The following is a 27,720-nucleotide window of genomic DNA, read 5'->3' as shown; positions in this document are numbered from 1 at the left end:
AATGAGAAACGCCACTATAGTGCTCGGTAATGACCAGAGGATTAGGCAAACAATACAAATAACAATTACCTAAAAAAAAACAATTACGGTTTCAAATAAAATTTCATTTTATTGCATGAGTGCACAATGCACTCATCCAGCCACCTGAGGGAAGTCAGCATTCTTAAATAAAATAAAAAATAAAAAAATCTAAACCAGAAAAAAAGAAAACCACACACACATAAGCAAAGCAGCACATACAATAGTACAAAATTCATTTAAAAAATTGCACAGTTTAGGTGTATAATATATATATATTTATATATACTTATATTTTTTCCAGCTTTCCACAAACTTAATTTTAAAAGGCTCAGAAAGTTTAAAAAAAATAATAAAATAAAATAATAATAATAATAATCCACAAATTTTAAATGAAAAATATTTTCCCCTATTCCGTTTAAAGCTGAATAAAGTGGAAACCCTGTAACACCTCGATCTGGCATATAATCTCTGTGCTGATGTCCAGACGGTAAAATCTATTGCTAAGAGTTCAGTCCTAATACAAAACGAGAGCGAGAGAGAGAGGGAGGGAGGGAGGTCTGCAAGTGTGTGCAGGCGCTCACACACACACACACACACACACACACACACACACACACACACACACACACACACACACACACACACTCAGACTTTTACAGTGTGCATGAGCCGCTGTACCAGGTGAATCGTGTCCCCGGGTCTGTATTAGTCTGTGAGGTGACACTATTCCCTTTCTCTGTTAATATTAATCTGCAAAACAAAATGAAACCCGCCATGAATCCAGTTTTCGCGTGTATCCCTGACATTTGCACTGTGTGAGACGTGTAGCGGCGGCGGCAGCGGGGCGGCGGCCCTCAGCGACGGTACGGGTGGAAGCCCTGTACGTTGTGGTTCTGCCCTCGGCCGAAACTGCTGGCTGCGGGCTGGGGGGCGGCGGCGGGCTGCGCCGACGGCGCCGCATATGAGGCAGTCTGCTGGCTGGGGTCTCCGAAGCTGTGGCCAAAGCCGCTCAAGTCCTGTCCGTAGCCTGTGTCGCGTGGGCAAACAAAAGAAGCAGCAGTCAGCGCAGAGGGATTGTGGGTAATTCCGCCGCTCACGCTAACTGAAGCTACGCCGAGATGGAGTCTGAGACTCTGTGACGTCTTAGCGCCCTGGGGTCAAACGGCAGCGTCTCAGGGCGGTAAGGACACAAAGAGAACAGATCAGACGTCTGGTATGCATATAGGGTGAGACATTTATACTTGTTTACGCACAAAAATAAAATCATAAAAAAGGGTCCACAGGTGAAAAGGGAGAAAGACGTGAAAATTATTTGGTCAGTCCCAAGAAGGCACACAGGGATCGAAAAAGTCACTATTTAAAAATGAGATAATCCGGTAAGCAGCGAAGCAATGCAGAGAGGAGAGCAGGGATGGGTGGTGGAGGTATAATGAAGTACAGCTACTGGAAGCTATTTTCAGCTGGACGAGGGGCAGTGGGGAAGCCGACTCGCAATCCCGGGCCGCCAAGGTGCCACTAGGCAAACCACCGTACCCACACGCTGCTCCACATTTACATTTACAGCATTTACCAGACGCCCTTATCCAGAGCGACTTACAATCAGTAGTTACTGGGACAGTCCCCCCCTGTAGCAACTCAGGGTTAAGTGTCTTGCTCAGGGACACAATGGTAGTAAGCGGGATTTGAACCTGGGTCTTCTGGTCCAAAGGCGAGTGTGTTACCCACTAGGCTACTACCACCCTACATCCTTGGGATGGTTAAATGCAGACCACATTTCGCTGTATGCACTGGGTGCCGTGCCATGTCAACTAATCACTTTCACAGGGAGCGGCGTAGCTGTATTTCACCATCCTCTGAGAAGGCGGCCATGTAACTCTCGCATTACATGCACTGAGGTGGGCGGGGAGTAAAGAAAGCCTTAAGAGGGGAGGGGGAAATGAAGGGGGAATGAAGCTTAATGAATCGTAGATCTGATTTGAGTTTTGTTTTTTAACCCACACCTACCTGCACTATATCCCTGCTCATCCTGACCATAACTGTGAGAAGGACGCGTTGGTCCGTACGCAGAGGGGTCCTGAGGATAGTTACCCAAGCCTATCAGGGAGATGAGGGAGACCAGGTTGACTAAAACCCCGAGAGAGTCTGACTGTACGGGGATCGCGCTCTCTCTTTAGCTCCTCCTGACTGCACTGCCACGTGACAACAAGAACAACAACAACGAGCTCTACGCAAGTCCATCTGCAAGCAGAAACAAAGTCATGTGAATGGGCGGCTGCCGCCCGTGGCCGTCTACTGCGCATTACTCCACTTAATGGCTTCTAATTAAAGGGCGAATGGCAAAATAGTGGCATGGAAGCAGAAGCGCAGGCATGATGCGGTCCGGGACGAAGTTTTCAGATCATGACACCGAGCGAGTGGGGCGGAGCACTCCCGGAGTGTCTCAACATGAGAGTGGGTGTTTCTCACAGTCATGGAAGGCCCAAACCCTGACGAGGGACCGGTCCAACATGCGGGACGCCTCCAGTCCTGCCGAGCCCGACGTCCTTTGTTCAGGGCTTTCTTCCACGGATCCGTCTGCGAGTACTCCGTGATCTCCCAACACCCACAATCCATTGTGAACACACAAGGGTGGGACCTTATTAAATAACACACACCTGTGTAGTTCCGATCCGTTTTTTTTTCCTGTTAATTTCCTTAAGTAAATTGGTCGTAATCGTCCTTGTGCTTCGCAAATGAAAAATGACAACGATCGGAGTCTGGAAGAACTAATTCCGAGACAGAGGCATCCTCAGATCTGAGAAACACCCAAAGTCTCTGAAAGAACAGAAGGCTGTGACCTGCCCTGACAACCGGGTTCGGGTCACATTTTCAGTAATAGTAGAAATAATAATAATAATAATTACCATCATTAGGCGGGCAGAGGGGCATGCACTGGCAGTGGCCAGTAAGGTTTACGTTCCAGTGTCACAATTTGGGACTTTGTACTGTACCTTCCACTACCAGTAACCTTTAGATAGTACCCTTTAGGTCTAATTAGGAAAAGAAAACGGGCCGTTCCCACCCTGCATCATGAGGGGAAATGAGCAAAGCGCCGGTGACGGCGGAGTGCGAACTTGCTGGATAAAAAGCCATGGGAACGTACAGGGTGGCGGGAGATGGGCGACATCGGCAGGCAGAGTTAAAATAAACCGGGGGACCAGGGCGGCGTGAGCAGCAGGCTGGATCTGTGCCGGGCGGAGTTCCTGCGTACCGTACTGGCTGTAGGGGAAGTCGGGCTGTCCAGCGGGGGCTTTGCTCATGTCCTGAGTTGGGGTGGTCGCGGGGGCGAAGCCCATTGGCCCGGTTCCGGGAGTGGTGGGAGGAGGAGGCATTCCTTGCGGTACGTACTGGTCACCTTGAGGCGTCCCGAAACTGTATCCTGTTTTCAGACGATATAATTTTTAAAAATTTACAACAACTCACAAATCTTTGCTTATGTTTTGGCAGAATAACGTGTCAGAATTTAATTTTGCTTTACTTTACTTCCACCATAAGGGGGCGACGGATGCCCAAAAACTAAATTCCAAGGCACTCCTTTATAGCTAGACATTTACAATCAAAGAGAAAAAAACATCACAGCCATTTTTCTCAAACTCAGCAGGTCATCTTTTTAATTTGACAGCGACGTTACTCCTCAGATGACCAAATTCAGATTTCAGTGCATGCGCCACATTAACAGACATCAATAAAGCTGACTGACCGAACTGGGGGGGTGTGCTGTAGCCCTGCTGTGGGTATCCCTGAGGTGCCCCAAATCCAGCTGCTGGGGCGGCCGTCACCAGGAAGGCATTGAAGGGTGACGGGGGCTGTGGGGGGGCTCCTCTCCCCGCTGGTAATGGCGGGACGTACCCACCTGCAAGGAAAATGGAACAACTTTGTTTTTGTACCATTAAAAATTAGAAAAAAATTCATATTGGAATAAAATTCTAAAGGTTTTCTGCACACTGAAGGACCAATGCAAAAGCTGTGACATAACATCTGGCCAACATTCAAGTCCTTGAATTTATCAGTCTGACAACTGACCGATCAATCAATCAAATAGTAAATCTTCTACAGTCTCTGACTGGCCGGTGCACACAGTCCTCATTTCATAAGAGGTCATTCGGTCCAAAGGTCAAACGAACCTAAAGGCTGACCTGCAGACACCCAAACACCTGAAAGAGAACAAACATGGAGGGAAAAAACAAAATTTCCTATTACTGCTCTGTCCCAGAAGGCTTCTTAAAATAAACATCTGATCCGTGCCTCGTGGGCGCATTTGTGTCATTTTCTTCTCAGCAGACTCACCCTGAGGTCCGTAGCTCGGCTGCCAGCCCTGCGCTGGCTGTGCGGACCAGCCATTGGCCGCGCTCAAGATGCCCCTGGGTCCCCATTGGCCGGTTCCCAGCTGACCAGGGCCCGGAGCTTTACTGTCTCGAGGTTCAGCCTTCTTCACTTCCACCTGGACAAAGGACAATGACACCACAAATTGCAAGACGAGAATTTTTTTGAACAAGTGAAGAGCCACCTAACTAAACCTAATTAATGCACTTTTAAAACCTTAAATCTTACACTGGGCCAATATATAGAATTTATGCACTGACTATATATATATATACACACACACATATATATATATTTATTATAAAATATAATGATTGTGGGAAGAATTTAGTTTTACAAACAATATGTTTCTCAGATACTTTTTAAAAAAAAAAAATACATTCAATTTAGATGATGTTTAAATAAAATGTACAAAACAACTCAATATAGATCTTTTACAAATTTTTTTTGAAAGTGTAACTGAGAAACATAGAATTCCCTGCCCTTGAAAAATTAACAGCTAGTGGAAGTCAAAGACTTACCTCTCCTGGCTTAATCTAATTTATGTAGAATTTCAGGGGAATGGGTGTAGAAATGAACTATTGCCTGTGTCTAACAGTCAGAGATACTCATGCAGAATATATAAAATGGACAGTCAAAAAGGTCAAATTACTGGCGAATCTTCATACTGTGTCACACGCGGAAGAGAAGAGTTCCGATTAATCCTGAAAATCCTAGCAGACTCTAACTCTCTAATTGTTTGATTGAGCCACCAGCTAAAGACAAATCATATTCTGGAAAGAAAGAACTCCTCTAAAACCAGTAGAAAAACTGGGCTGGTGTGGGGTGTCGACAGAAATAGACCACACACTGTAAAGGCGGTGAGTTATTGGGTCACCTTGCATCCATTTCTTCTGCACGAAAATCTTGGGAAAAGAAAAAAAATTCCCATTTTTTCCCTCCCCTCCTCTCAGAGCCTCTCTGTCGACCCAATTAGCAACACGTGGCGGCGAGCGGCGGCTCCGCCGCCCGATCCCCTCCGCATCTCTGGGAGTGATGGATGCCAGGATGCCGCTGCCCCAGCACCAGAACTGGGATTTAGCAACACAGTTTGATGTGCTCCAGTTTCTAATTTTACAGCTCCATGTCGCCCCTTCCTCGCCCGTCCCCTCCCACAAGTCCCAGTTGCAATAATGTCATATCAAGAACAATGGCTGAGGTACGGCTACACGGATCCTTTTCTGGGAAAACAGGACAAAGTCAAGGAGAACGTTGGGCATGGAGGGGGAGGAGGAATATAGGGCACCTACCATGCATACATTGATGAAAAATTGCCTAGCGCCCAGATAAATCGCAGGGGTTCCTTCTACCGCTTCGCGGAGGATCCGGGCCGTATAGAATCTTTATATAGAGTAGATTATTATTTTTTTTTTTTTAAATATGCATGTTATTTTATCATTATTTTTGGAATTCTGCGACCACCTGCACCAGAAGGGGTAACTCCCACAGTCATCAACCACGCCACGTGTAGATTATCTGCGCTAATGAAGGACGGATCTTCTCGATTTCACAACTTACGGACACAGTATGGAGATTCAAAAATGGAGGTCACTTCATTGAGGAATTTTTTTTTTGTTGCTTGTTTGTCCTTTCCAAAATATTACTTCAATAAATCTTTTGGAACTCAAACATTAAGTGACCCGTAGGAAACCCAAAAAATATGAAACAAACAAATAAATAAATAACAAAACAAACAGACAGGGGGGGGAGAATAAAGAAAAATGGAAAATGAACGACCGGTCCTTTAGGTGCCCTCCGCATTAATTCTCAAATTAATGCATTGCAATTTTCTTCATTTTAAACGCAAATGGGGAAATTAAATGGATGTATATGGTGTGTGGCATCCTAAAGCAGCGGTCAAAATTAACCGAGCCTTGAGCGACCGAGCGGGACCGTACTACCGGTGGACTGAAATCTGGATGAGCGGAACGCTGCAAATTGGAAGAACATCTGCTTTTCGCCCAGCAACAGTCGTCGGGTCGCCCGAGCCTCGGTCTCAACTTTAGGGTAAAATAAAACTACAACTACACACTTTTTTGCCCATGATGTCGTGAAAATGCATGTTGACAGCCTGGTCCACTGATTGTTCGGCCTCGAAAGTAATAAATCCAAAACCTAGCCAACGACCAAGAATGAATCAAGGAAGCAGGGTGTTTCTTTATCTTTTCTCTCTTTTTTTCTTTTCCGTGACAACACAAGATGAAGAACAATTTAGAGGGACGGAGAAGGGGGCAGGGGGTAGGAGGGAAGAGTTCGGGAAGCATCCGGCCAGACGCCCTAGGGTTCAGGCGACGTGGCAGCCTGTTAACGGCTGCATCAGAAGCAGCACATTGACACCTTTGAGCTTCTTGGAAGGTTCTATGCAGATAAAAACGTGTTATTCGAATTTCGCATGGTGTAGGAGGACTGTAGGAAGAATCGCGATCAATACTACTGTGAACGTGGCGCCGTTTCACCTGAACCCCACCCCCCCACCTCGATGCTCCCCTTGATATACTATTGAACAGCAAACGGTGGCAGCAGCTGCACACTGGTTAATGCACACACCCAAAAAATAAAAAAAATTTAAAAAAAAATTTCTTTGTGGCCATCTCCGAGCTTTCCCAAAAAATGACACTGCACTTTGGGCAAACCAGGACAGGCCGTTGCAACACAGCTTACAACAGCAGCACAAAGATACAGGCCAAAGCTTCCGGACAAAAAAAATCTGGGTGACTGATGACGCAGTCCCGATTCGCGAGGTGCGACCAAGCATCTTCGTCGGGGGGATGAAACTAGCTACAAGCGTCCAATTAAATTCCGATGGATAAAATAAAAAAAAAAAATAAAATAAAATCACTTTTCCGCCTCCGTCAATGTCACCACGTAAATAATTCAGGCCTTCGGAGACCAAAACGCAGACTAATCGTAATTTTTCCCCAGGGCGGGCCTCTGGAACCATTGATTTCTAAGTAGGTCGGCCACTTGACGCTCGTCGGCTCGCGAGAAGCTGCTCCAGAAGCCACCCGTGCTCTAGATGCCAAGACCAGACCTCTCCAGACTGGCGCACGAGCGAGATTAATACAAACCATCTGGCCCGGACGAGGCGCCTAAAAAACACCCGACCGTTCTGCGGGCAAGTTGTGCCATCCAGCTACCCTGAACTAGTTTCGCGCCCATCAAACAACTTTTCCGCGGTGGCAGAACTGGGTTGTTGCGCGTCGTACACACTGGGATCTAACCTGGTTCCGATTCCGGGTCCTCAGAGAGGAGCGCTTCGGACGCTATGCGGCGCCACGGCCGTCGGTGTTCTAAATTTACCGCGAGACCTTGACACGCTCTTCGTTCGAGTAACGGATCTGCGAACTTGGTCGACACCTCGCGAACGGGCAGCCCGCTCGGTTTCACACGAGGCCCGTATCTTTGTGGTACCACTCAGAACACTATAACCTACAAAGGAGAAAAGAAACATCTTAAGAAGACAACGTTAATCACAGTCATTCAACACATCTTCACAAAGAGAACAGGGGAATGGAGAAAGAAAGACAGAAAGGGCTTACTTACAAAAACGTACTTAATAGTTCTACATGGGAAAACACTTAATATGCAATTTAGCACTCAGTCAGTAATATCTAGGTCAAAGCAAGGAACTAAAACTTATCCAGTAAAGAAGAGGTTAAAGATTGATTACAGTAACAAAAAAAGAAATCTGCATATTAGGATCAGAGAACAGTTTCTTTACCAAAAAAAACAAACACGAATTTGCAAATGACAAACTATTCCATTCGTCCCCAAAGAGTGAAATATGAATGCATACCAAGGCGGGGAAAAAAAAGTGCACAAAGTGTGCTCATCTCGTACTTCTCAGCAGCTTATTTATTTGCATAAAATAACTGATTCATCGTCTGTGTGTGTGTTTTTGTTCACATTTTAACTCAACACCACATTGGTGAGGTGTGTTCAGATGGCATTTTTATGGGTTTTTTTTTTTTTCGGGTGACACTGGGCCAAAGCACAACATGTGCATGTAACGGGACAACGTGTGTATATATACAATGATGTGCATGCATTTAAACACCTCAAAACACCAATATAATCACCAAGCAGTTCTACGGTGCTCTGCAGGAGTGCACCAGAGCAGAGTCGGCCACACAACATCGGGACTAGCATCGCACGGAGGAAAACATGCCAGGTGAACGGTCCATGGCGGGGTGAGTTATGAGTCGGGCAATGTGGGTGACGTGGGGGCGGAGACAGGGTTGCCCTGGTCCCCGCCCCCCTCCTCTTTGGGGCAGAATAGTTTGTCACGGTGTAGTGGGAGGAAGGTGATGAGAGAAGCAGAGCGGACCAGATTTTACCTCGGGGCCTCTGTTTTTCCGCATCATAGATCATTACCACCTCTGTGACCTGCCGTCAAATACACGAGACAAACGGCTGCGTTAAAACGGCGCGGTTCAAATAAAAAAAAAAAAAAAAAAAAAAAAACACAGTGCATGGAAATGCATGGTATTTGTTTTGTCAAATTTGAGTAATTATTAGTAGGAGATTGGATGTCTGTTCCTCCACAACTTCATCTGCACAGGGTGGTAGTAGCCTAGTGGGTAACACACTCGCCTATGAACCAGAAGACCCAGGTTCAAACCCCACTTACTACCATTGTGTCCCTGAGCAAGACACTTAACCCTAAGTTGCTCCAGGGGGGGGGCTGTCCCTGTAACTTCTGATTTTAAGTCGCTCTGGATAAGGGCGTCTGATAAATGCCATAAATGTAAATGTAAATGCACAGCCTGGCTGTGGCTGATTGATTTTAAACGAAAGTACAGATTTTGTGACCACAGCCATAAAGGCGTGCCGGGAACCAGGACGTTATGAATATTAAAATAAATGTTCATCGCTACAGAAACTCGATGCAAACTCACCACTCCAAATCTATTAAAATAATCTCTGAGTTCCGGCTCGCCGCAATTGTGAGGGATTCCGCCAACGAAAATCTTCTTCGATTTATTGCTGTCACTTTTGCCCACCTTCTGAAAAGAAGAAGAAAAAAAAAATTATCCTTTTCCCAAAATATATTTTTTTCTTTTTCTAATTAACAATGTCGCGGCCACTTGGGAAGGTAATTCTTGTCACACGAAGTTCTGCATCCGGCCTGGGGCTACAGCACTTACAATGTCACACTCGCTCACCACTTCTCAAATATCCCAACACACACACACACACACAGCTATCTCAATACATTCCTCCAGGAGAGGGTACACACTCCATCGTGTGTGTGTGTGTGTGTGTGTGTGTGTGTGTGTGTGCTTTTCCTCTTCCTCTCCCAGCTCGGTGTCCAATGCAGGCCATGTCTGACCTTGTCGGCACGCAGGTCGTACTCACACAGCCATCTTTCGACCGCGCCTTTTCAGGTTGCATTCCTCTGGGCGTGCACGGCTTCGGATCGATCTGTGGGAAGTAAAGGACCGGTCAGGTGAAGCGTTGCTGCGCGCGCGCGAACTCTCCAAAAGAACGGATTACAATTAAAAGGGTCGCGTCTAAATCAAATACGAGCTCCCCACTACAAAACGATGCTTAAAAGAATCAGGTTTTCATTGTAGGGACTACCGTAAGTAACGAATAACAGGGGCGCTGAGACAACGACCTTCACAGTTGGAAGGACAGCTCCAAGATTGCCTAGCGGGTAAGGAAGCGGACCCGCAATCGGAAGGTCGCCGGTTCGAATGCACACACACTGCTCCCCGGGTGACGGTTCAAAGCAGGTGACGCCGCGTTACACAATGACCCACAATCACTTTCACTTTCGCTCTTCAGTGGTAGTAGCCTAGTGGGTAACACACTCGCCTATGAACCAGAAGACCCGGGTTCGAATCCCACTTACCACCATTGTGTCCCTGAGCAAGACACTTAACCCTAAATTGCTCCAGGGGGGGACTGTCTCTGTCACTACTGATTGTAAGTCGCTCTGGATAAGGGCGTCTGGTAAATGCCGTAAATGTAAATGTCTTCGGCATCCCTCAACACACAGGTGGGGGGAAAAACAAGACACAAGAGGACAGGCGTCATTACATTTCGTCCGTCGAGGCTGTGGGGTTTCGTCTCCAGCACTGTCCGGACGCAGTTGGGGTCTTTAAACTTCACGAACCCGAAGCCCCGCGACTGATTTGTGCTTTTATCCTTCATGATCACGCAGTCCACGACCTCCCCGTACTGAGAGAAGTAGTTTCGCAGCGTCTCTGGAAAAGAGCGAGAGGCGGGCGCGTTATTGCAGACGTCGAACTGGAAGCGGCAGGAAGAAGGCGGCGGTTTACTAAAAAAAACAAAAAAAACAAAAAAACCTGCATATCTCAAAAAGAAATCTCACTTTCATGCAAAAGCACAGGTGAAATGCAAACAAACCAGGAACGTCCCCAGACCCCACCAGTCCGCGGCGCGAGCCTCCGACCCCTCCTTCGCCGGAGGGAGCGAACTCGGGGGCACCTGCACGCGCCCCCCCCCGAACGCGGACTTACCCTGCGTCGTGCTCCAGTCCAGGCCGCCGACGAAGAGCTTCCTGCAGACAGAGAACACATGCGGTCAAGTCTGATCGAGCCGCGCCTCAAAACAACACACACTTCCACGGTGCCGGGGTCAGACCAACGGCGACCTTGTCTTGTAGGGCTGGTTCGTATCGAACGTGCTTTTAAGCAGGAAAAAAAAAAACGAATATCATCATCACCACAGTTTTTACGCTCGGACGTACCAGCAGTGAAGCCGTCGCCTTTCTGGAGCCCTGATAAAAACGTTATCTGCGGCGCGCCGTGCCTCGCGTCCCTCCGTTCGGATCTCGCACGACTTCGTGACGAGTCCAGCAGTGCACCAAACGCATTCGTGTGTTTTTGACCCGCACGCAAGTGCATATATTTAATATGTCCAGTTAAAAAGAAAAAACCCTTGGCTTGGTGGGACCCCTGCCCAGAAACAGCTGACAGGGCGGGTCAAAAAAAAAAAGAACTAAACTAAACTGATAAAAGCCCAACACACCAGAACTCTGGCGTGAAGTTGAACACTTTCCCCCCTGCTGCTGATCAGAAACTGGCTGACGACGTTCTGGCGGGTCCTGCTGCACAGAAAATAAGTGGATCCGGCCGGAAGAACCGTGGACAGTTCCGGGCAGGTCCTCCGTCGGAGGCGGGACGCTTCACCGGGACCCCCTCGGAGTCCGCTTTTCACTTTCGCGATGTAATTTTTGGTTGGGACGCGAATAAGCGCAACACAAAAACGAAACGCGGAGCAACAGCACGCCGCTTCGGCCGAGACGAGGTTCGGGCAACACACGACGCCCCCGTCAGGGTCAGGAAGAGCCGGGACAGTCCCGCGGCCGCGGCTTAACCTGCTAGCTTTAGCCCGACACGGCTCGCCGTGTGTCGGTGGAGGTTGGCGCCGAGTAAACCGCCGCCAAGTTTCCCCGAAGACTCGGGGCCCCCCCACGTAAAACACGCCGGCGGGAAGAGCGTCCGCACGGCGCCGATGTTTTGCTGAGTGACAGCCACCGCCGGGCAAACTTGTACCGCCCGGCTGGATGGAGGAAAGAAACGACTCACCCCACTTCGTCGCCCACTAAGCTGTTGTTCATGTCGGAGGCGACTCCGGCGGTCTGGAGCGTCACCATCGGCGCTGTGTGCGGAACGAAGACGAGGAGGAGGACGCTGCTGCTGCTGCTGCTGCTGCCGGTGCTTGTGCCGCTGCCTCTTCCTCTCTACTATCCGGGGGAAGGTCACTCCTCTCCGGGTTCAAACTGAAGGTGCCGACGCGCTCGCTGCGGGGTCTCCCGGCAGGGGCTCCGCGTGACCGCGCGTCGCCTTGGGAGTTGTAGTTTTTTTTTTTTAGTCTGCGGCGCATGGCACCGTGGGAATTGTAGTCCTCAAGGTGTGACGCGCGTCCCAGTAAGCGTCGTTGGATCCTACAGTGCAAACGACAATTGAGCTGGCTTGACATTTTTTCCGCACATTTCAACAAATTAAAACAAAAACATTTTTAACTAAACAGTTAGTAAAGATAGCAGGAACAAATGGGGTTCTTAAACATAAACCGAACTATCGGACAATTCTAGGAACTCGAGCTCTGCCCGTGTCTGCTTTATGTTTCTGCTGAACCTTGTTACACTGATCTAAGCACAAACAAGTAATTTACTCAAGAAAGCCCAAATAATAAATCTGGGGCGGTTTTGGCCACGTTTATTTTATCAGCTGATTCTGGCAACACCGCAGTACCATTTAGTACCATACAGTACATAATCGTTTTCTTATTCCGGGACGTGACAGTAAACTGAAAATTCCTCCGCCGCAAAATCAACCCAGAAACTTTTTTCCGAGAAAGGGGGCCAACGATCTTTTGGGTCGAGGAGTCACGTTGCGTAACGCGCCCTATCGACTCGGACAGATAAGAAAGTTAAACTTTTGTGTGTCGCAGACACGCAGAGCCAGGCGGAGATTAAATAACGCACACGTGCTACTACGTGCAGGTTGGGTGTAGAATTAACACACACACACACACACACACACGTACAGATGGCTGAACGGGGTCTCTTGCTGTATGTTCCGTGCATTGCTCGGATGAAGCGTTTAAAAATAAATAAAATAAAACACGGAAGTGGGGAAAGGACGGCAGCTGCTGGACCCCGCGGACGCCACCACCCTCCCCCGCTCCTCAGATTGCGACTTATCGTGCGGCCGGAGGACTCCGTGTTCGCCTCCTTTTTTTTTTTTTTTTTTTTTTTTGCGCAATCAGCCCCCCCGCACGCATATATAGGCTGACCGTCGCCACGCAGCCCTCTTCGACCAGCGCAGTCCGTCCGCTCGGCTCCGCGGAGACAGGGGGGGGGGACAGGAAAAAAAAAGAGACATGAGCACCGCGCAGCCCATTTTCTCTAAGGGAGAAGACTGCAAGGCCGGCTGGCACGGCGCAAGCGCCGGCTACGACCAGACGGACACGCACCTCGAGATCATGGGCAAGCCGGTCATGGAGCGGTGGGAGACGCCCTACATGCACTCGCTGTCAGCCGTGGCGGCTTGCAAGGGTGAGGGCGCACCGGCGGCCGCGGCGTTTACGTCCGGACCGAAACGGCCCGCAACGCATGCTCCGTGCACCGTGGAGACCGGGACCGTGTGTGTGTCTGTATGTGTGTGTGTGCGTGTGTGTCCGGGTGCAACAGGTGACAGAAGGACAGCGCGCTGTGCTCAGATCACGTGTTAGTCCGGAGTGGGCGGGGACCTCTGGTCACGTGTGGTTGTTACTGCAAGTTTGTTCGCAGCATGCAATATTATATTCTACGTTCTTTTTTAAAGTGGCTTGCCGGAATTTGTCCTGATTTTACTAATCTAATCTTAATCCACTCCTGAGCTCGTTCCAGCTGGCATAGTTTACGTTAACCCCCCCAAAAAAAAACTGAATAATGAACTGAATGTACTGTACTATTTGATTTTTCTTGTGTTTATGTCCTCTAAATCACTTGATGCACAGTTTAGTTCGAGAGTTTTTGAAGATGCCAGTTTTGAACGTGGAGGCGGACCTTCTTTAATCATTGTATACTTGCAATATTTGCAATACTGTGGTCTGTAGCAGTCGCCAAAGCATTTCACTGCATATCATACCGTGTATGACTATGCATGTGACAAATAAAATTAGAATTCTCCCTCTGTATTTGTGCACCGCTTTCATAATATAGGTAAATAAATGTGTGTTTGCCGTTTCTGCAGGAGGAAGAGTGCTCGAAATCGGCTTCGGAATGGCCATCGCCGCCACAAAGCTGGAGAGCTTTCCGATCGAGGAGCACTGGATCATCGAGTGCAACGATGGTGTATTTCAGAGACTGCAGGAATGGGCCAAGTCTCAGCCTCATAAAGTGAGCAGAGAAACACAGAGAGAATAAAAAAAAAAACACATTGAAAGTGATACACTGATTTATTTTCTTTCATGCATGTAGATAGTTCCATTGAAGGGCTTATGGGAGGACGTCGCCCCAACTCTACCTGACAATCACTTCGACGGTAAGAAATGATTTACTGACGGTAAATAAGCATGTTGACCGTTTAACGTCTCTGTAAATTATTTGACCAGATCCACCATGTTCCCGTTGCTTCATTTCAGGTATTCTGTACGACACATACCCGCTGTCAGAGGACACGTGGCATACTCACCAGTTCAACTTCATCAAGGTCGGCTAGCCGGGTTGAACTTCTTCAAAAATGACCTAAAAGCACACTGATTGTGTTGGTTAATATTATTATCCAGGGTCACGCCAAAAGGCTCCTGAAATCCGGAGGTGTCCTGACCTACTGCAACCTGACGTCTTGGGGCGAGCTGCTCAAGGTGAAATATGATGACATCGACAGAATGTTCCAGGTGAGGCTGCTGAGAGGAACATACGCTGTCTGAGCAGACGTCACCTGACCGGTATTCTCAAACGTCTCTAAATCCCGTGTTGCAGGAGACTCAAGTGCCTCATCTGCTCGAAGCTGGCTTCAGAAAGGAGAAGATTAGCACCACGCTGATGGACATAAGCCCTCCCGCGGATTGTAAATACTATTCCTTCCGCAAGATGATCACACCAACCATTCTCAAGGAATAAAGCGGACGCCCTTTTATTCTTTTTTTTTTTTTTTTTAAATAACATGTTCCTATGTTACCTTCTGCCTTAAAAATAACACACTACTGGTTTTTACCAGGCCATTTAATGCTTAAACCCACACACAGCTCTAATTTGTAATTTCTGACAATAAATCGTCCATGAAATATGTTTTTTGCAGCTGTTCTTGTTCTACGGGTTCCTCAAGAGTTTGCTTAACCTTAAAGCAAGTGTGTCCATTTTCATGTTGAGGTCAGGCGATTGACACGGGCAGGGCGGCAAATACAGAGCTGCGGCGTTCCACAATCCAAATCACTGGTTTGACCAATCAGGAATCAAAATGTGTATTTAGTTTGCAGTTTCTCCTCCTTGAGTCATGCAACTGGCTTTCAAGTCCCAGTTAAAAGAGGATAGAGAAGCCAGAGCGCCATCTGAAGGCACCACTGAAGTAGCAGTATCAGTTCATCCTCAGTTTTGATCATCAGTTCGATGTCGGTCCAGGCATTGTCCACGTTGTGAACGTGGCCGTTGATGGACAATCTCCAAGCACGCAGAGGACGTTTGAGCCTGGGATGACGCGGCGTTCACTAATGCAACCTCTGTCACTCTATTGATTGGGCATTGTTAGAATGAGAGTAAGCCCACCATGATCAATACCGCAGGTATCTGTGGAGACTGGAGGTGTCCTTATTGACTGAACTTTGATCTCCGACTGACTAAAGAGATTGGCTGATATCAATGCACCTATAGTGTCTTTTGCGCAACATTATTGATATGAATGAATGGACACAAACAGTTAACTGTTCAACATGTATTACTGCTACAACCGAGAGGTTAAAACTCCACCCAGAGCATTTACTAGAAGGCTCAAAGAACTCAATACTTGTAATTACTTGTAACATGCACCCACGTGTTTAATGTCGGAAGTTCATGACATGAATTATTGTGCAACCCTGTAATGCTTCGCGCGAATAAACTTTTACAACCAGATGAACTCGGCGGCCGGGGAGTCTTAGGCAATTCGTGCCAATTTGCATCGAGAAAACGCCAATTCAGCACGACATGGAACGCCGCTCGCCGCCATGTTTCCAAACAGAGCGGTTGCGTCGTGACGTCACGACGCAACTACCTACAAATACATTTAAATAAAAGCGTACGTGAGAGAGAGAGAGAGAGAGAGAGAGAAAACTTTTTTTTCCTCCTAGTTTAATCTGGTATAATTTTTTTTCCTAGTACGGAACGAGTCGCTCTACGCTGTAACCCCGACGTAGTTTAGTCATTTAAAGAGCAAAAAAAAAAAAGAGCAGTTAGCGCACCCAGCGACGGGGCGTGTTCCTCTTTGCCACGACAACCATTCCGGCCCGGGAGCCGGTTTTCCTGACGCCTGCTTCCAGCATGCCGAAGCCCGGCCTCTTGCTGCTTTGGGTTTATTTGTGCACCGTTGGCGTTGCGCGGGTCGTTTCTTTAAACGGCCCCGTTGTTCATTTGCGTGGCCCATCTGGTCGCACGGAGAGGGACCATGGGCCACCAAAGCCAAGAAAAGTCAGCTATGGCTAATGTTAATTTTAAGAGTCATCAGGAACTATGATAAGAAAAAAAAAAAATGATGACACATTTACGTGAATTGAATGATCTTTTTTTTGCAATGAATTTCAGACGTTTGCAGACGGTGATTGCTGCCACGTGAACCGGAAGGCCGTTGCAAGATGGTTATGTCACGAACACACCTTCCATAACATTCGAACGAATACGGAGCGACAGGTGAGTCGAAACCCTGTCAGTCGCATAGACAATAAATCTCACATAGCCAAAATTATTCAGAGGCTTTGTTCGTCTAAATGTTTCTGTCCGTTGACCAGGTTACCAGCAGCCGGAATGGCTCCTCTTCTTCTTACTCGAGAGGAAGCCGTTCTTCTGTACGCCCGGCGTGGAAGTCAGTGTAGATATTTACATCCCAACGTGTATTGTCATGCCAGATAAAATCCCAGCCGATTTACACTCATTCGGCGCTCTTCCACAGACCGACGCTTCCCCGGTGCCACGTGCAGCGCCTCGTCCTCCGAGCTTCCAGACCTTCAGCTCCCAGTTCGGACGAGCTGGTGGTGAACGGAGTGCCCGGTGATTTCAGACCCGCGGCCACTTTTTAGCTGACCTCCCTTTTCAAACATATGATCAGATGATATAATCCAGTACTTTCGTACTTCCAGGTAGTCGTTGCCACGTGAACGTGCTCCTGGACGTTCGTAGACGAGCAGTTTTTGCCTGGAAATGGAGGGCAGATCAGACCAACAATGTCCACCGGCGTGACACCACCAAGCCACCGTAAGGGACTTTATTAGATATCAGGCCATCTGCTGAACCCGTGCAAATAATACTTCCATCCACACGAGGGCTGCTTTATTAAAAAACCTACACACGGCATACTAGGCGAATCCGCCGCGGGTAGATCATGGGCAGCTATTTAGCGCCGCCTAGTGGTGTGAGTTTCCATATGTTCACTAGCGAGTCCCGTAAGTGGAACGGAAAGCCTGTCGCTGGACTCTGTACTGCCATGCTGGGGACCTCTCCGCCAGGCCCATGACCCGTCCACAACCCTCGCCAAGAGGTACAAAGTGGTCTAGATTTGTTCCCAGTATGGGTGCGGTGGGATGCCGATTTACAGCATTATCCAGAGCAACTTACAATCAGTAGTTACAGGGACAGACACTCAGGGTTAAGTGTCTTGCTCAGGGACACGATGGTAGTAAGTGGGATTTGAACCTGGGTCTTCTGGTCCATAGGCGAGTGTGTTACCCACTAGGCCACTACCATCCTCTCCTACCACAGGCAGGTAGCCGCGTGGTCCTCAGGCTGGAGATTCACCTGCTGCTGTGATGCACCGTGGGGGGCGCGGACCCCAGTTATAAAGAGCGCGGCGGACCCCTCCGCCAACGGTGGGTTAACGAAAGAAAGTGAGGTGGCCATGCAGGGACTGAAATAACATTGTGCCAGCAGAAACCTCGATAGACCTCCAGCAGGAGCTCCATGGGCCACCTGAGCACGCGAGAGGTCGCCGCATTGGGCGCGCCACCATCCGCGACTGCGGCGTCAGGAACCCGGACGGAAGCTGCAGAGGTACGTGGCGAATGCTTCTTCCAACTTTCTTCTATACATCTACGAACTTTGTCATTCCAAATAAATCGGAGACGTTGCGAGATGTTCGGAACGAATGCAAAAACACGCCGCATCTCTCCACGTTTTTCTTTTTAAGAATGCGCCCAGCCCCTCTACATGTTTGAGAACATCTGCGTGGCCTCCTGTCCCCCGCGTTATTTCGCCCGGGACGGAAACCGGCGCCGCTGCCTGCCCTGCCACCGCTCCTGCCACACCTGCTCCGGCGCGGGCGAGGCCGACTGCCTGGACTGCCCCCTGCTCTCCACCCTCAGCCCGCGGCTCGGCACCTGCGGCGCCCCGGCGTTCCCCTGGGACCGGCGCGCGGAGATCCGGGAGGACATGGCCGGCACGGCGGCGGCGCTGGGCGTCCTGCTGGCCGCCCCCGCGGCGGCGCTGGTCCTGGCGTGGGCGGCGGCGTGGCTGGCGGCCGCGCCCCGCTGTACGAGGCCCGGGAGAAGGGCCGAGAACCCCGAGAACGTCGAGATGGCGCCCAGCCCCGACCCGGTGCGGAACTAGATAGCCGAACCGGCCCGGTTCTGGTTTCGTGTTCCACAAGAATAGTCACCAGATTTTTTTCTTACGAAAAAAAAGTTTTATTTTTTTTTCCCTTTTGATAAATTAAAAGCTTGGTTTTCAAATGTGGTTTTTGAGACGGGGACGGGGACAGGACGCGGAAGGCCGAGAAATGTGTCCGAACGCAACAAAGCGGGAGGAAAAAAGCTCCCCGCTGCTCTGGCAGTTAAAAAGGGCGGAAACACCAAGTCACGCAAGTTACCGCGGCAACGCGCATTTTAACCACTCCGTTCGCGGCTGTAACCCGCCGGCAGGCTCCTCCCTACGTTCCCGGCGGCCAGGGCGACGGACCGGTCCGGTTGAAGTGCACGTCCGCCGGGCCGAACAGCAGGTTGCCGAGGCTGCGGTCGAACAGGCAGAGGAGGTTGTAGGCCACCATGGCGAGGAGCGGGAAGACCGTGAGGCCCGATCCGAAGCCGCGCCAGGCGCTGCACGTGTGAAGCAGGAGCCAGTAGACCAGCCTAGAAAGCAGCAGAAGAAGAAGAAGAATGAAACGAAGGAACCGTCGGGCCTCTCCCAACGCGCTTCACGCTTCCCCGAGACACCAACCTCCCTCCGACGAAGACTCCGCACAGGATGGGCACCACCTTGAGCTCGCTCTGGGGCAAGAACGTGGCCAGGACCACCAGGTTCAGGACGTAGAGGGCGAGCTGCTCCGCGGAGGCGGCCGCGAACATCTGGACGAGCGCGGGGCCGCTGCCGCCGACCACCGCGGGCCCCAGGGACCCCGAGCAGAAGCGGCACGTCCCCGCCGCCAGCAGCGCTGGGAACGGGAGAGGCTGATTACTGACGTTCAGAGAGCGGGAAAAAGGGGAAAGGAGCTAAAAGTGTCCGCTCCGTCCGCCCTATTTTTGCCCTCGAAATTACGGGCTTTGGTTTGAGAGCGCCGGGCAGGACATCCCGTCTCGCTTTCATCCCTTTTTAATTTGTTATTTCAAGTGCGCGGTAATTCCAGCGTTCGCCTCCACTCTGACGACACGTGTCTCTGGCCCTAACTGATCTTAGGTCAGTTTTATTTTAATTGAGGACGTTCCCGACCTCTACATTCTTTTCTTATGTGTTATTTTAAATTTAACAAGAATCCAACAAGTCCCCACACACTGCTCCCCGGGCGCCTGTCATGGCCGCCCACTGCTCACTCGGGGTGATGGTTAAATGCAGAGGACACGTTTCACTGTGTGCGCCGTGTGCTGTGCATCACATGTGACAATCACTGCACTTTCACTTTACCAGTGAAATAGGAACAGGGTGCGGCGAGTGAAAGTGATACACAGCAGCACAGCACACGGTGCACACAGTTAAATGTGTCCTCTGCATTTAACCATCACCCCGAGTGAGAAGTGGGCGGCCATGACAGGCGCCCGGGGAGCAGCGTGTGGGGACGGCGCTGTGCTCAGTGGCACCTCGGCGGATCGGGATTCGAACCGGCAACCTTCTGGTTACGGGGCCGCTTCCACCACCGCCCTCTTTAAAATAAAAGTTATACCCTCGGTCTGTTTTCATATTGATGGTTTGACTGGCTGGTATTGGTAAAATGGCGACATACCGACCAGGACAGGAAGGGCGGCGACGGCGCAGCAGCCCAGCGCGAACACCACCCTGCTGACGGCGTCAGGGCACCGCGGGGCTTCTAAAGGCAGGAAGAAGTAGAGCGCGTACAACACGCCCGGCAGGAACAGCAGGGACGCCAGCAGCGAGCAGGCGGCCTGGAGGCGCCCGCTCCGGGAGCACCGGGAGCGGCGGCAGCAGGCCGGGGGCCGCTCCTCCTCCTCTGCCGCCGCCTCGCAGTCCCGCTGCCCGGGCGGGCGCCACACCGCCAGCTCCACGCCTCCATGCGGCCGCTGGACGAGGGGACGGCTTTCCGCGTCGCACTCGGACGGACTCCGGCGAGGGTCGGCGCCGTTGGGGACGGCCTTGCGGAGGCGCTGCGGGGGGCCGCTCTCGGCCTGGGCCCTGGCGACGCCATCAGCCGGCGGCGGCTCCTCCCCTTCACGCCGTTTCTGCTGGTTGTTGAAGGTCTGAAGGTCTGCGGAACACAAATGGAGATCGGAGGGGGTCATTCCTCCAAATCCACCTTTCCAGGCGTTCTAGACTGTTCTCCTCGTGCAGCGGGGGTCCAGATGGAGCCCTTTACTGGCCGTGCCCTCGGGCTGGGCCTACGCTAACGATCACATCCTGTCTACACGTTCCTTCACGGCTCCTCTAGCAATACGGAACCTTCTACCTCCCTTTCTTCAGATCGGCGATGAGAGCGGAGAAAAGAGGTAGAATAGACAGCGTCTTTCCACAAAAACTCGGTTTACATTTACAGCATTCACCAGACGCCCTTATCCAGTAGTTACAGGGACAGTCCCCCCCCTGGAGACACTCAGGGTTAAGTGTCTTGCTCGGGGACACGATGGTAGTAAGTGGGGTTTGAACCTGGGTCTTCTGGTTTGTAGATGAGTGGGTTACCCGCTAGGCTACCACCACCATTAGGTTTAGGCGTAAACTACTCACGGTTGTCCTCGGTGGAGTGGGCTTCCAGGCAGAGCTGGGAGCCGGGAACGGAGTTGGCGGCGGAGCGCAGCTCCTCGACCGACGACTCGGGGCTGTCGGACACCGGCGCCAAGGAGATCTGGGTGTCCAAGTCCAGGAACGGCGAGAAGGACAGGCGCGCCGGGTCGATGTCCCGCAGCTGGTTGATGATGTCGCTGATGGACTCCTTCACGCTGTCGAACTCCTTCGGCTCCCGGTGGCCGGCGGCAGGGCGCCGCGTCGCTGCCATGGTGCCGTCCACCTACACAGAGGCGAGGCGCCGCCGGAGCACAGATTCAGGGGTGACTGCCCGGCCCCCCTCCCGGGGTCAGGTTTCCAGTCGGGGCGAGAACCCGCCCCCACACGGCACTCCAGGCAGGAACATCTGGGAATTCCATTTTTTTTCCACGCATGCATCTACAGGCTACAAAAGCCGGCTTACTGGGCAAAAATCACCAACGCCGGTGGGGACGTACGAGGGACATTTGTCCAAATGTCGCGGTCCCGGCCGTAAAAGTGCAGAAATATCGACATTTCCCCGCTTAATAAGTTCTCCAGGCGCGTTTATTTTTGATAGCGGACAAAAGGGGCACCGCATGCAGCGGGAATTTTTTTGTGCGCCAGACACGGTCTTTCCACGAAAGAAAACCACGTTTGGACGGGAATGGCGGGCGGGGGGGATAAAAACGAGATTTAAAAAAAATAAACAAACTAAGTTTTAAGACGCGCGGACGATACTTACCGGAGAGGGTCGTGAGCCTGGATCGGGTTCCGCCGACGCTCGCCGCGGTCCGAATCGAATTTCAGCCGGGACGGAATACTACGCCGAGGCCCCGCCCACTCCCCCCCATTCAAAAAAAGTTATTCCGCGCCATGTCTGCCATTTCAGAAAAATAATATAAAACATACATTTTAGATCTTAAAATTGAACGAAAAAAAAAAAAAACGACGAATCAGACCAAAATCGCATTATTAATTTTATTGTATAAATTACGTAGGAAAATTTTTAGGTTTTTAATATATAGGCTTTGGATTTAAAAAGGAAAGTGTGACATGTCCAGGCATTAAAAAAAATAATAATAATAATTTTTAAAAAATGAATGAAATCAATATTCCTAAATCAAATGTACAAAATTTACATTGTGGAGGAAACAGCATTTATAATTCGGCGAATCAGCTTGAGGAGCCACAAATGGTCGCCCTCCCGGTCAGTCCTCAGACAGCAGCCTGTGGAAGTGATCGGTTCTCCTTTTCAGCACCTCTCGAACGTCATCCTGGACAGAAGAGAACCGTTGTCTCAGATCCAGACGGATGAAGCGCGTACAACACACATACACCTGGAAGTCCGCCTACCGCCTCCGCCAGTTTCTCCAGGTAAGGAATGAGCCTCTGGAGCTCCCTGTCCTCCTCCTCCCCAGACCAGCTCTTTATAGGAATCATGTTCATCAGCTGCATCCAGGACGGAAAAATATGTTATCAAGACAACCTTCAGAAAAACGCGCGTCACTCAATATTTGAGAAGCGGACGCACGTGGTATGGGTACGTGTGAGGGGCGTTGTCCAGAATGACCGTCTTCTTCAGGTCCCTCTCAAGCACACTCAGGTCCTTCACATAGTGTCCAAGAACACACGAGCAGTCTTCCTGATACAAGCGATGCCTTCAAAACAACATTTATTTATTATAAAGCCCATAATCACATGCGGTTTGTCTCAATGGGCTTTGGCAGACCCTACACAAGGAAAAAAGGAAAGAAACCTAGGGAAGGAGTGAAAGAGAGTGGGACGCCCTTCCATGGTAGAGTGTGCATTAAAAATCTACAATAAAATTATGCCACATCACATACAACTAAAACTGAACTCTGCTACTAAAAAAAAATTTTTTTTTAATTAAATTCCAGAAATCTTACCGGAACAACTTCCTTTTAGGGTCCAGTATGTCCACAATTTTCTCACCATACTCCTTCTTTGCAGAGGTATAAACAAACATCTGCGTGCAAAGAGACGAAATGGAGGAGCAGGTGGATCAGCAATTTTATGGACATTAAACCAGAAGACTTTCGAGGGACTAACCTCAAACACTTTCGCCATGGCCTGCAGGAACTCCGAGATGTAGGGTCGGAGAATCATGTAAGCCTGTCCAGCAGGAAACACGCGACCGGTCAAAATTCCATCCAAACCTCTGCATCGTTTCTGTTCGGACCTCGTGCACTTACTTTGTACGTGTGGTCCTGGAAGTTTGTGTAAAATGTGTACTCGGCCTCCTCGATCACGTTGAGGGAACTGAACACGAGCGTTTCATCCTAAAAACAAACAACCACCTCGATTTTCACTCGTGCGACGAGTAAGAACCGAAGAAGGCGGCGCGGTCACATGACTACAACCCACCAAGTCCAAAACCAGAGTGGCCTGGGGAGCACTGCGGGTCTTGGGCGGAATGTCTTTAGCTGTGGGTCTGGAGTGTTGTGACAGCGGGGGGATGTTCTTAATGAAAGTGAATCTAATTAATAAGAAAAATAGTAATTAGGCCGAGGTCGGTCAAATGCCGGCGTGGCAAAGCCTTCAACAGCGAATCAGCGACGAAGCAGGAACCTACGGGCTGAACACCTCGTCGCCATCTTCCTCCTCGGACAGCGGGCTGACTGAGCCAAAGCCGAACACGAAGAGCTCTGGGCTCATCACTCCGCCACGGGAAGACGGCACATCTGCACAGCAGAGAACAGTGGTCAGTGTTCAGCAGCGCCGGAGCCCATACCTCCGCAGTCTATGGCAATAAAAAGTTAGTTTATTATTTATGACCGTACTTTCCGGAGGTCGTTCACATACAAGGATGTTTTGTAAAGTCTTGTGAATTTCCCCTCGAAAATCTTTAAGCATCTGGCTTCCACTAAACGGAGGAGCATCATGGCAATGAAATTCCTCGTGTTTTTCTAGTACATTTCCATGTTGTTGTCTATTCTACCTCGGAGATTATTGATATTCCGTATTAGTATTTCGTCTGAGATTACAAACTGACCATGCACCAGTCACTCTGTGCAGCTCTGGTCTGCCAACTACCTCACTTGTCACTTCGTCACTTTAAACTTACCTCTGTTGCACTATTGGTTTTGCACTCTCTTGGTTTTGCACTCTCCACTATGTGCCCTTATTTGTATATGGTGTTTTTAAAATTGTATATTGTGTTTTTCTTTTAAATTGTATTTATACTTTGTATTCAATGTTACTGTTACTGTTTTTGTATTTAATGTTACTTGTATGGGTCAGAGAGTAACGTAATTTCAATTCTCTGCATGTCCTGTACATGTGGCAGAATTGACAATAAAGCTGACTTGACTTGACTTATGAATAATATTTAAATGCAGTTTAGTACAGTTAATATATACAATTTCAATAGCATGGAAAAATTTAAACCAGCAGTCTTCCTCTAACTGGTTGATTTTTTCCCCCCTAAATGAGCATTTAGCAGGCGCCCTCGTAAAGACCTTCTTAAATCAGTAGTTACAGGGACTGTCCTTCCCGGAGCAACCATGGTAAATAACCTCGAATACGTGTGACCATATGGCTCCCACCCTCGTCACCTCAGATGAACTATAACTATAATGAAAGTGAAATTAGTTAGTTAGGTTATAGTTAACCTATAGTTAGTTAAGTTAGCTTAACTATAACGAAAGTGAAGTGACTGTCGTTATGAAGCACAGCAAGCACACGGTGACAATGCTAAATGTGTCCTCTGTATTTAACGGTCAGTGTGTGGGGACAGAACCATGCTCAGTGGCACCTTGGCAGTTTGGGATTCGAACAGTCAACCTTCTGATGACTGGTCCACTTCCTTACCTGCTACGACACCCTGTCCCAGGCTATGAAGGGGTTTGTATTTATATCTTCGGGGGACCTGGCCACTTACTGCTTTTATTTGGGGTGAGGAAGCGTACGATGGGCGAATAGATGTTTCGAGCAGCAGAGGTGACCGGTGTGGAAAGGACACGGAGGGGTCGGCCACGAACCGGCGTCTTGAAGTCCGAGTCTAGAAGGGAAAAGCGACAGATGGTTACAGCCGAGCGGTCAGCCACGCTGGAAGTACGGCGACTTAAACTCCACAGCCAACCTTCCTTGTCTTCAGACGCCTTGACCCTCTTCCGGCCACGGGCCCTCAGGTTGGGGCGCCTTTTGGCCACTGGGACTTCCTGGTCCTCATACAGATCAGAATCCAGCTCAGCCTGTGTGTAAGCGGGGAGAAAAGGAACATTCAGGAGACCGCATGACGTGGGCAGGTCAGTAGGCCCGGTCACGATGGAGCTAAACAGATGCCATTTAAATCGGTTTCAATTGATCGAGTCTGAATTGGTATCGCTTACTGAAGGTTTCATAAAACAAAACAACACACGAAGGACGTCTAACCCAGGCCCACTCGTGTTTGAAACAAAGGCTAAACAACCAGGCTAAAGGCACTCATTTGCATTAGCCTAGCCGCTAAAGATTAGCCACAACAGCGACAGTGGAAAAAAACTAAACTGTCACGCGTTATACTGTCGCATTGTAACGGAGAACGGGGTCGAATTTCTAGCCGATTAAACTGTGCCAGGTAGGCCGTGACACTGACCTTAGGCCGAGGCCGCTTCGGCGTCTGCTTGACCGCTTGCGCCCGCTGCCTCCGGTTCACATCGGTCGGAGTGGCCGGTGGCGGTGACTTCGCGACCGCGCACACGTTTCCGGACCGCAGCCTCATCTCCCACAAGCTCGTAGCGGCACAAAAAAAAAAAAAGACTAAAAGGAAACTTTCAAACCAGCCACACGCACCGAACGGGCGCCGTCGCCGCAGCCGCTTCCGGAACGTTTAAATCTAGCGGGGTGGGCCGTCCGACGCGCGTATCCTGGCAACAGTCGTCGTGTGGGCGGGGCGTAGACCAAAACAAGCACGCCCCTTCAAGGCTGAACGTTTCACCGGCGGTAAGATGTAAAAGGTGCTTTTTTTTTTTTTTTTTTTTTTTTTAAAAGCACTTAACCCCTCTGAAATGTTTTACAGCGAAGCAATACGTAAAAGAACGTCGCCCAACTCGCCGTCCATGGACAAGGTTCGTTTGGCGTCCTCAAATGGAGCTTCTTCCACCACCAGGGGACACTGCAGATGTAGTCTTCATCCAAAACCAAGGTTGAATCACACTAGTGTTCAAAAGGTTAGTGTTATTTAGAAAAAAAAAATTACTTTTCAAGGAGAATAATAAAGTCCTAGACAAAGTTTGAAATAATTATGTAGTTGAACCCACGTCTGCGAATTTGTCCAGTTTTATTGTATCTTTAGTCAGTGTGTCTGTTGTCAGCTGTACTAAAATAATTGAAGTGGGTTACACACTCGCCTGTGAACCAGAAGACCCAGGTTCAATCCCCACTTACTACCATCGTGTCCCTGAGCAGGACACTTAACCCTGAGTGTCTCCAGGGGGGGACTGTCCCTGTAAATACTGATTGTAAGTCGCTCTGGATAAGGGTGTCTGATAAATGCTGTAAATATAAAGAGTGATTAATCTTAAATAAAGCCACAGACTTGTGTTAACAGACGCAACATTCCATTGGAACTCCTGTTCTCAATGACTCTAAACGAAACAGTAGTTTGTGTGTCCTTATCCACCGAGGTGCACGCATCAGGCAACGTGGCAAAACATGTGAAACCTGGTGAGGCGAGTAGTAAACCACACCAGGCCCGGCAAAGCAAAGAAAACTGTTGACAGATGTGCGCAGTAAGGTGCCACGAAACTCGACACTGCGCTCAGCCGAAACAGAAATCTGGTTCACGTTGCCTGGCACCAGGCCGCAGCACGGCAGATTGACCAGACGAGACTGCCAAACCGTATTACGGGACTTTAATCGCGTATTCCTGCAGGGGTGGCGCTGACAAAAACGTTTGCAGGTTTTTGTCGTTTTTCGTCTGTTTTTTTTTTTTTTTTTTTTTTCCCCCTTCCTGTGGCCGTTGGCATGATTGACCGACTCTGCAGGGTACATGACTACGGCTAAAAGTCAGTCCATTTGTATTGAATTTTTTTTCTTGATTTACAGTTGAAAGAGTCTTGAAGATGACATTTTGTGACTGATATAAAACTTTGACCTTCTTACCATGGTTATAAAAGGTCAGGGACAGGAGACAAGGTCTCATACAACAAAAGCAGAACCCCGTCCCTCTCGACCCCAGCAGCATCGCTTATCGTTGCAGCATTTAACACAAGAGAACGAAACTATTCTTTGGGGGGAAAAACGCGTTCCAGAGTTGAGGGTCGGAATTGGTTCTTGCCGAGAAGCTTTCCAGAAGATCCATCTGTTCTCTTAACCCTTCCCAGGCACACATCATGGTAGAGCGTTTCAGCGTTAACGATGTGACTACATTAAGATACTTTAAAATAAAAATAAAAAGACATGTAGATTAAATATGCACCAACATGAAAGAAAATCAGTGCATGATTCCAAGCTTTCACTGCGTGTGTTCA

General features: G+C 49.4%; 5 protein-coding genes across 7 annotated transcripts; 2 read left to right on the top strand and 3 right to left on the bottom strand.

Annotated features, from left to right (window-relative positions):
* Positions 1-89: 89 nt before the first annotated feature.
* Positions 90-13,053, bottom strand: dazap1 (DAZ associated protein 1). Of its 3 annotated transcripts, XM_028962399.1 has the most exons (14): positions 12,946-13,053; positions 11,982-12,340; positions 10,911-10,951; positions 10,468-10,634; positions 9,781-9,846; positions 9,321-9,428; positions 8,760-8,808; positions 6,455-6,537; positions 4,348-4,501; positions 4,185-4,214; positions 3,761-3,913; positions 3,272-3,439; positions 2,026-2,115; positions 90-1,048 (listed from the first exon to the last, which is right to left on the bottom strand). In XM_028962399.1, exons 2-14 carry the CDS (start codon positions 12,047-12,049, stop codon positions 876-878), a joined length of 1,350 nt encoding a protein of 449 aa, XP_028818232.1. In that variant the 5' UTR covers positions 12,050-12,340; positions 12,946-13,053; the 3' UTR covers positions 90-875. The 3 variants fall into 3 exon arrangements, with proteins under 3 accessions (XP_028818232.1, XP_028818231.1, XP_028818230.1); XM_028962398.1 differs by lacking the exons at positions 2,026-2,115; positions 12,946-13,053 and having other exon boundaries at positions 4,197-4,214; positions 11,982-12,317; XM_028962397.1 differs by lacking the exons at positions 2,026-2,115; positions 12,946-13,053 and having other exon boundaries at positions 11,982-12,313.
* A 134-nt stretch (positions 13,054-13,187) lies between these two features.
* Positions 13,188-15,175, top strand: gamt (guanidinoacetate N-methyltransferase). Its single transcript, XM_028962334.1, has 6 exons — positions 13,188-13,456; positions 14,136-14,281; positions 14,363-14,426; positions 14,527-14,594; positions 14,671-14,781; positions 14,867-15,175. The coding sequence occupies exons 1-6, from the start codon at positions 13,282-13,284 to the stop codon at positions 15,005-15,007; spliced, it is 705 nt and encodes a 234-aa protein (XP_028818167.1). The 5' UTR covers positions 13,188-13,281; the 3' UTR covers positions 15,008-15,175.
* A 996-nt stretch (positions 15,176-16,171) lies between these two features.
* On the top strand, positions 16,172-18,673 carry LOC114769650 (uncharacterized). Its single transcript, XM_028962845.1, has 8 exons — positions 16,172-16,546; positions 16,661-16,765; positions 16,864-16,937; positions 17,025-17,122; positions 17,212-17,326; positions 17,831-17,937; positions 17,999-18,118; positions 18,255-18,673. The coding sequence occupies exons 1-8, from the start codon at positions 16,400-16,402 to the stop codon at positions 18,671-18,673; spliced, it is 1,185 nt and encodes a 394-aa protein (XP_028818678.1). The 5' UTR covers positions 16,172-16,399.
* A 53-nt stretch (positions 18,674-18,726) lies between these two features.
* Positions 18,727-22,050, bottom strand: LOC114769529 (transmembrane protein 79-like). Its single transcript, XM_028962627.1, has 5 exons — positions 21,990-22,050; positions 21,230-21,509; positions 20,277-20,756; positions 19,280-19,493; positions 18,727-19,191 (listed from the first exon to the last, which is right to left on the bottom strand). Exons 2-5 carry the CDS (start codon positions 21,495-21,497, stop codon positions 18,993-18,995), a joined length of 1,161 nt encoding a protein of 386 aa, XP_028818460.1. The 5' UTR covers positions 21,498-21,509; positions 21,990-22,050; the 3' UTR covers positions 18,727-18,992.
* A 226-nt stretch (positions 22,051-22,276) lies between these two features.
* On the bottom strand, positions 22,277-26,000 carry ctdspl3 (CTD (carboxy-terminal domain, RNA polymerase II, polypeptide A) small phosphatase like 3). Its single transcript, XM_028962565.1, has 11 exons — positions 25,845-26,000; positions 25,350-25,461; positions 25,149-25,268; positions 23,841-23,949; positions 23,633-23,744; positions 23,461-23,547; positions 23,318-23,380; positions 23,155-23,234; positions 22,779-22,905; positions 22,601-22,696; positions 22,277-22,521 (listed from the first exon to the last, which is right to left on the bottom strand). The coding sequence occupies exons 1-11, from the start codon at positions 25,968-25,970 to the stop codon at positions 22,456-22,458; spliced, it is 1,098 nt and encodes a 365-aa protein (XP_028818398.1). The 5' UTR covers positions 25,971-26,000; the 3' UTR covers positions 22,277-22,455.
* Positions 26,001-27,720: the final 1,720 nt, after the last annotated feature.

This window comes from Denticeps clupeoides, chromosome 19, assembly GCF_900700375.1.
Source record: "Denticeps clupeoides chromosome 19, fDenClu1.1, whole genome shotgun sequence".
Taxonomy (NCBI): Eukaryota; Metazoa; Chordata; class Actinopteri; order Clupeiformes; family Denticipitidae; genus Denticeps; species Denticeps clupeoides.
This window is presented reverse-complemented; position numbering and strand designations above follow the sequence as displayed.

Coding starts and splice junctions, on each gene's coding strand:
- gamt (XM_028962334.1), top strand. CDS start 13,282: ATGAGCACCGCGCAGCCCATTTTCTCTAAGGGAGAAGACTGCAAGGCC. Junction 14,427..14,526: donor ACCTGACAATCACTTCGACG/GTAAGAAATGAT, acceptor GCTTCATTTCAG/GTATTCTGTACGACACATAC. Junction 14,782..14,866: donor ACATCGACAGAATGTTCCAG/GTGAGGCTGCTG, acceptor CCCGTGTTGCAG/GAGACTCAAGTGCCTCATCT.
- LOC114769650 (XM_028962845.1), top strand. CDS start 16,400: ATGCCGAAGCCCGGCCTCTTGCTGCTTTGGGTTTATTTGTGCACCGTT. Junction 16,547..16,660: donor GGCCACCAAAGCCAAGAAAA/GTCAGCTATGGC, acceptor AATGAATTTCAG/ACGTTTGCAGACGGTGATTG. Junction 17,123..17,211: donor GGTGGTGAACGGAGTGCCCG/GTGATTTCAGAC, acceptor TCGTACTTCCAG/GTAGTCGTTGCCACGTGAAC.
- LOC114769529 (XM_028962627.1), bottom strand. CDS start 21,497: ATGGCAGCGACGCGGCGCCCTGCCGCCGGCCACCGGGAGCCGAAGGAG. Junction 19,494..20,276: donor CGCCCTTCCTGTCCTGGTCG/GTATGTCGCCAT, acceptor TCCCGTTCCCAG/CGCTGCTGGCGGCGGGGACG. Junction 19,192..19,279: donor GGAGTCTTCGTCGGAGGGAG/GTTGGTGTCTCG, acceptor GCTGCTTTCTAG/GCTGGTCTACTGGCTCCTGC.
- ctdspl3 (XM_028962565.1), bottom strand. CDS start 25,970: ATGAGGCTGCGGTCCGGAAACGTGTGCGCGGTCGCGAAGTCACCGCCA. Junction 25,462..25,844: donor CGAAGCGGCCTCGGCCTAAG/GTCAGTGTCACG, acceptor GCTTACACACAG/GCTGAGCTGGATTCTGATCT. Junction 23,548..23,632: donor CCACTCTGGTTTTGGACTTG/GTGGGTTGTAGT, acceptor GTTTGTTTTTAG/GATGAAACGCTCGTGTTCAG.
- dazap1 (XM_028962399.1), bottom strand. CDS start 12,049: ATGGTGACGCTCCAGACCGCCGGAGTCGCCTCCGACATGAACAACAGC. Junction 8,809..9,320: donor ATTTTAATAGATTTGGAGTG/GTGAGTTTGCAT, acceptor ATTTGACGGCAG/GTCACAGAGGTGGTAATGAT. Junction 3,440..3,760: donor CAGCACACCCCCCCAGTTCG/GTCAGTCAGCTT, acceptor GTCTGAAAACAG/GATACAGTTTCGGGACGCCT.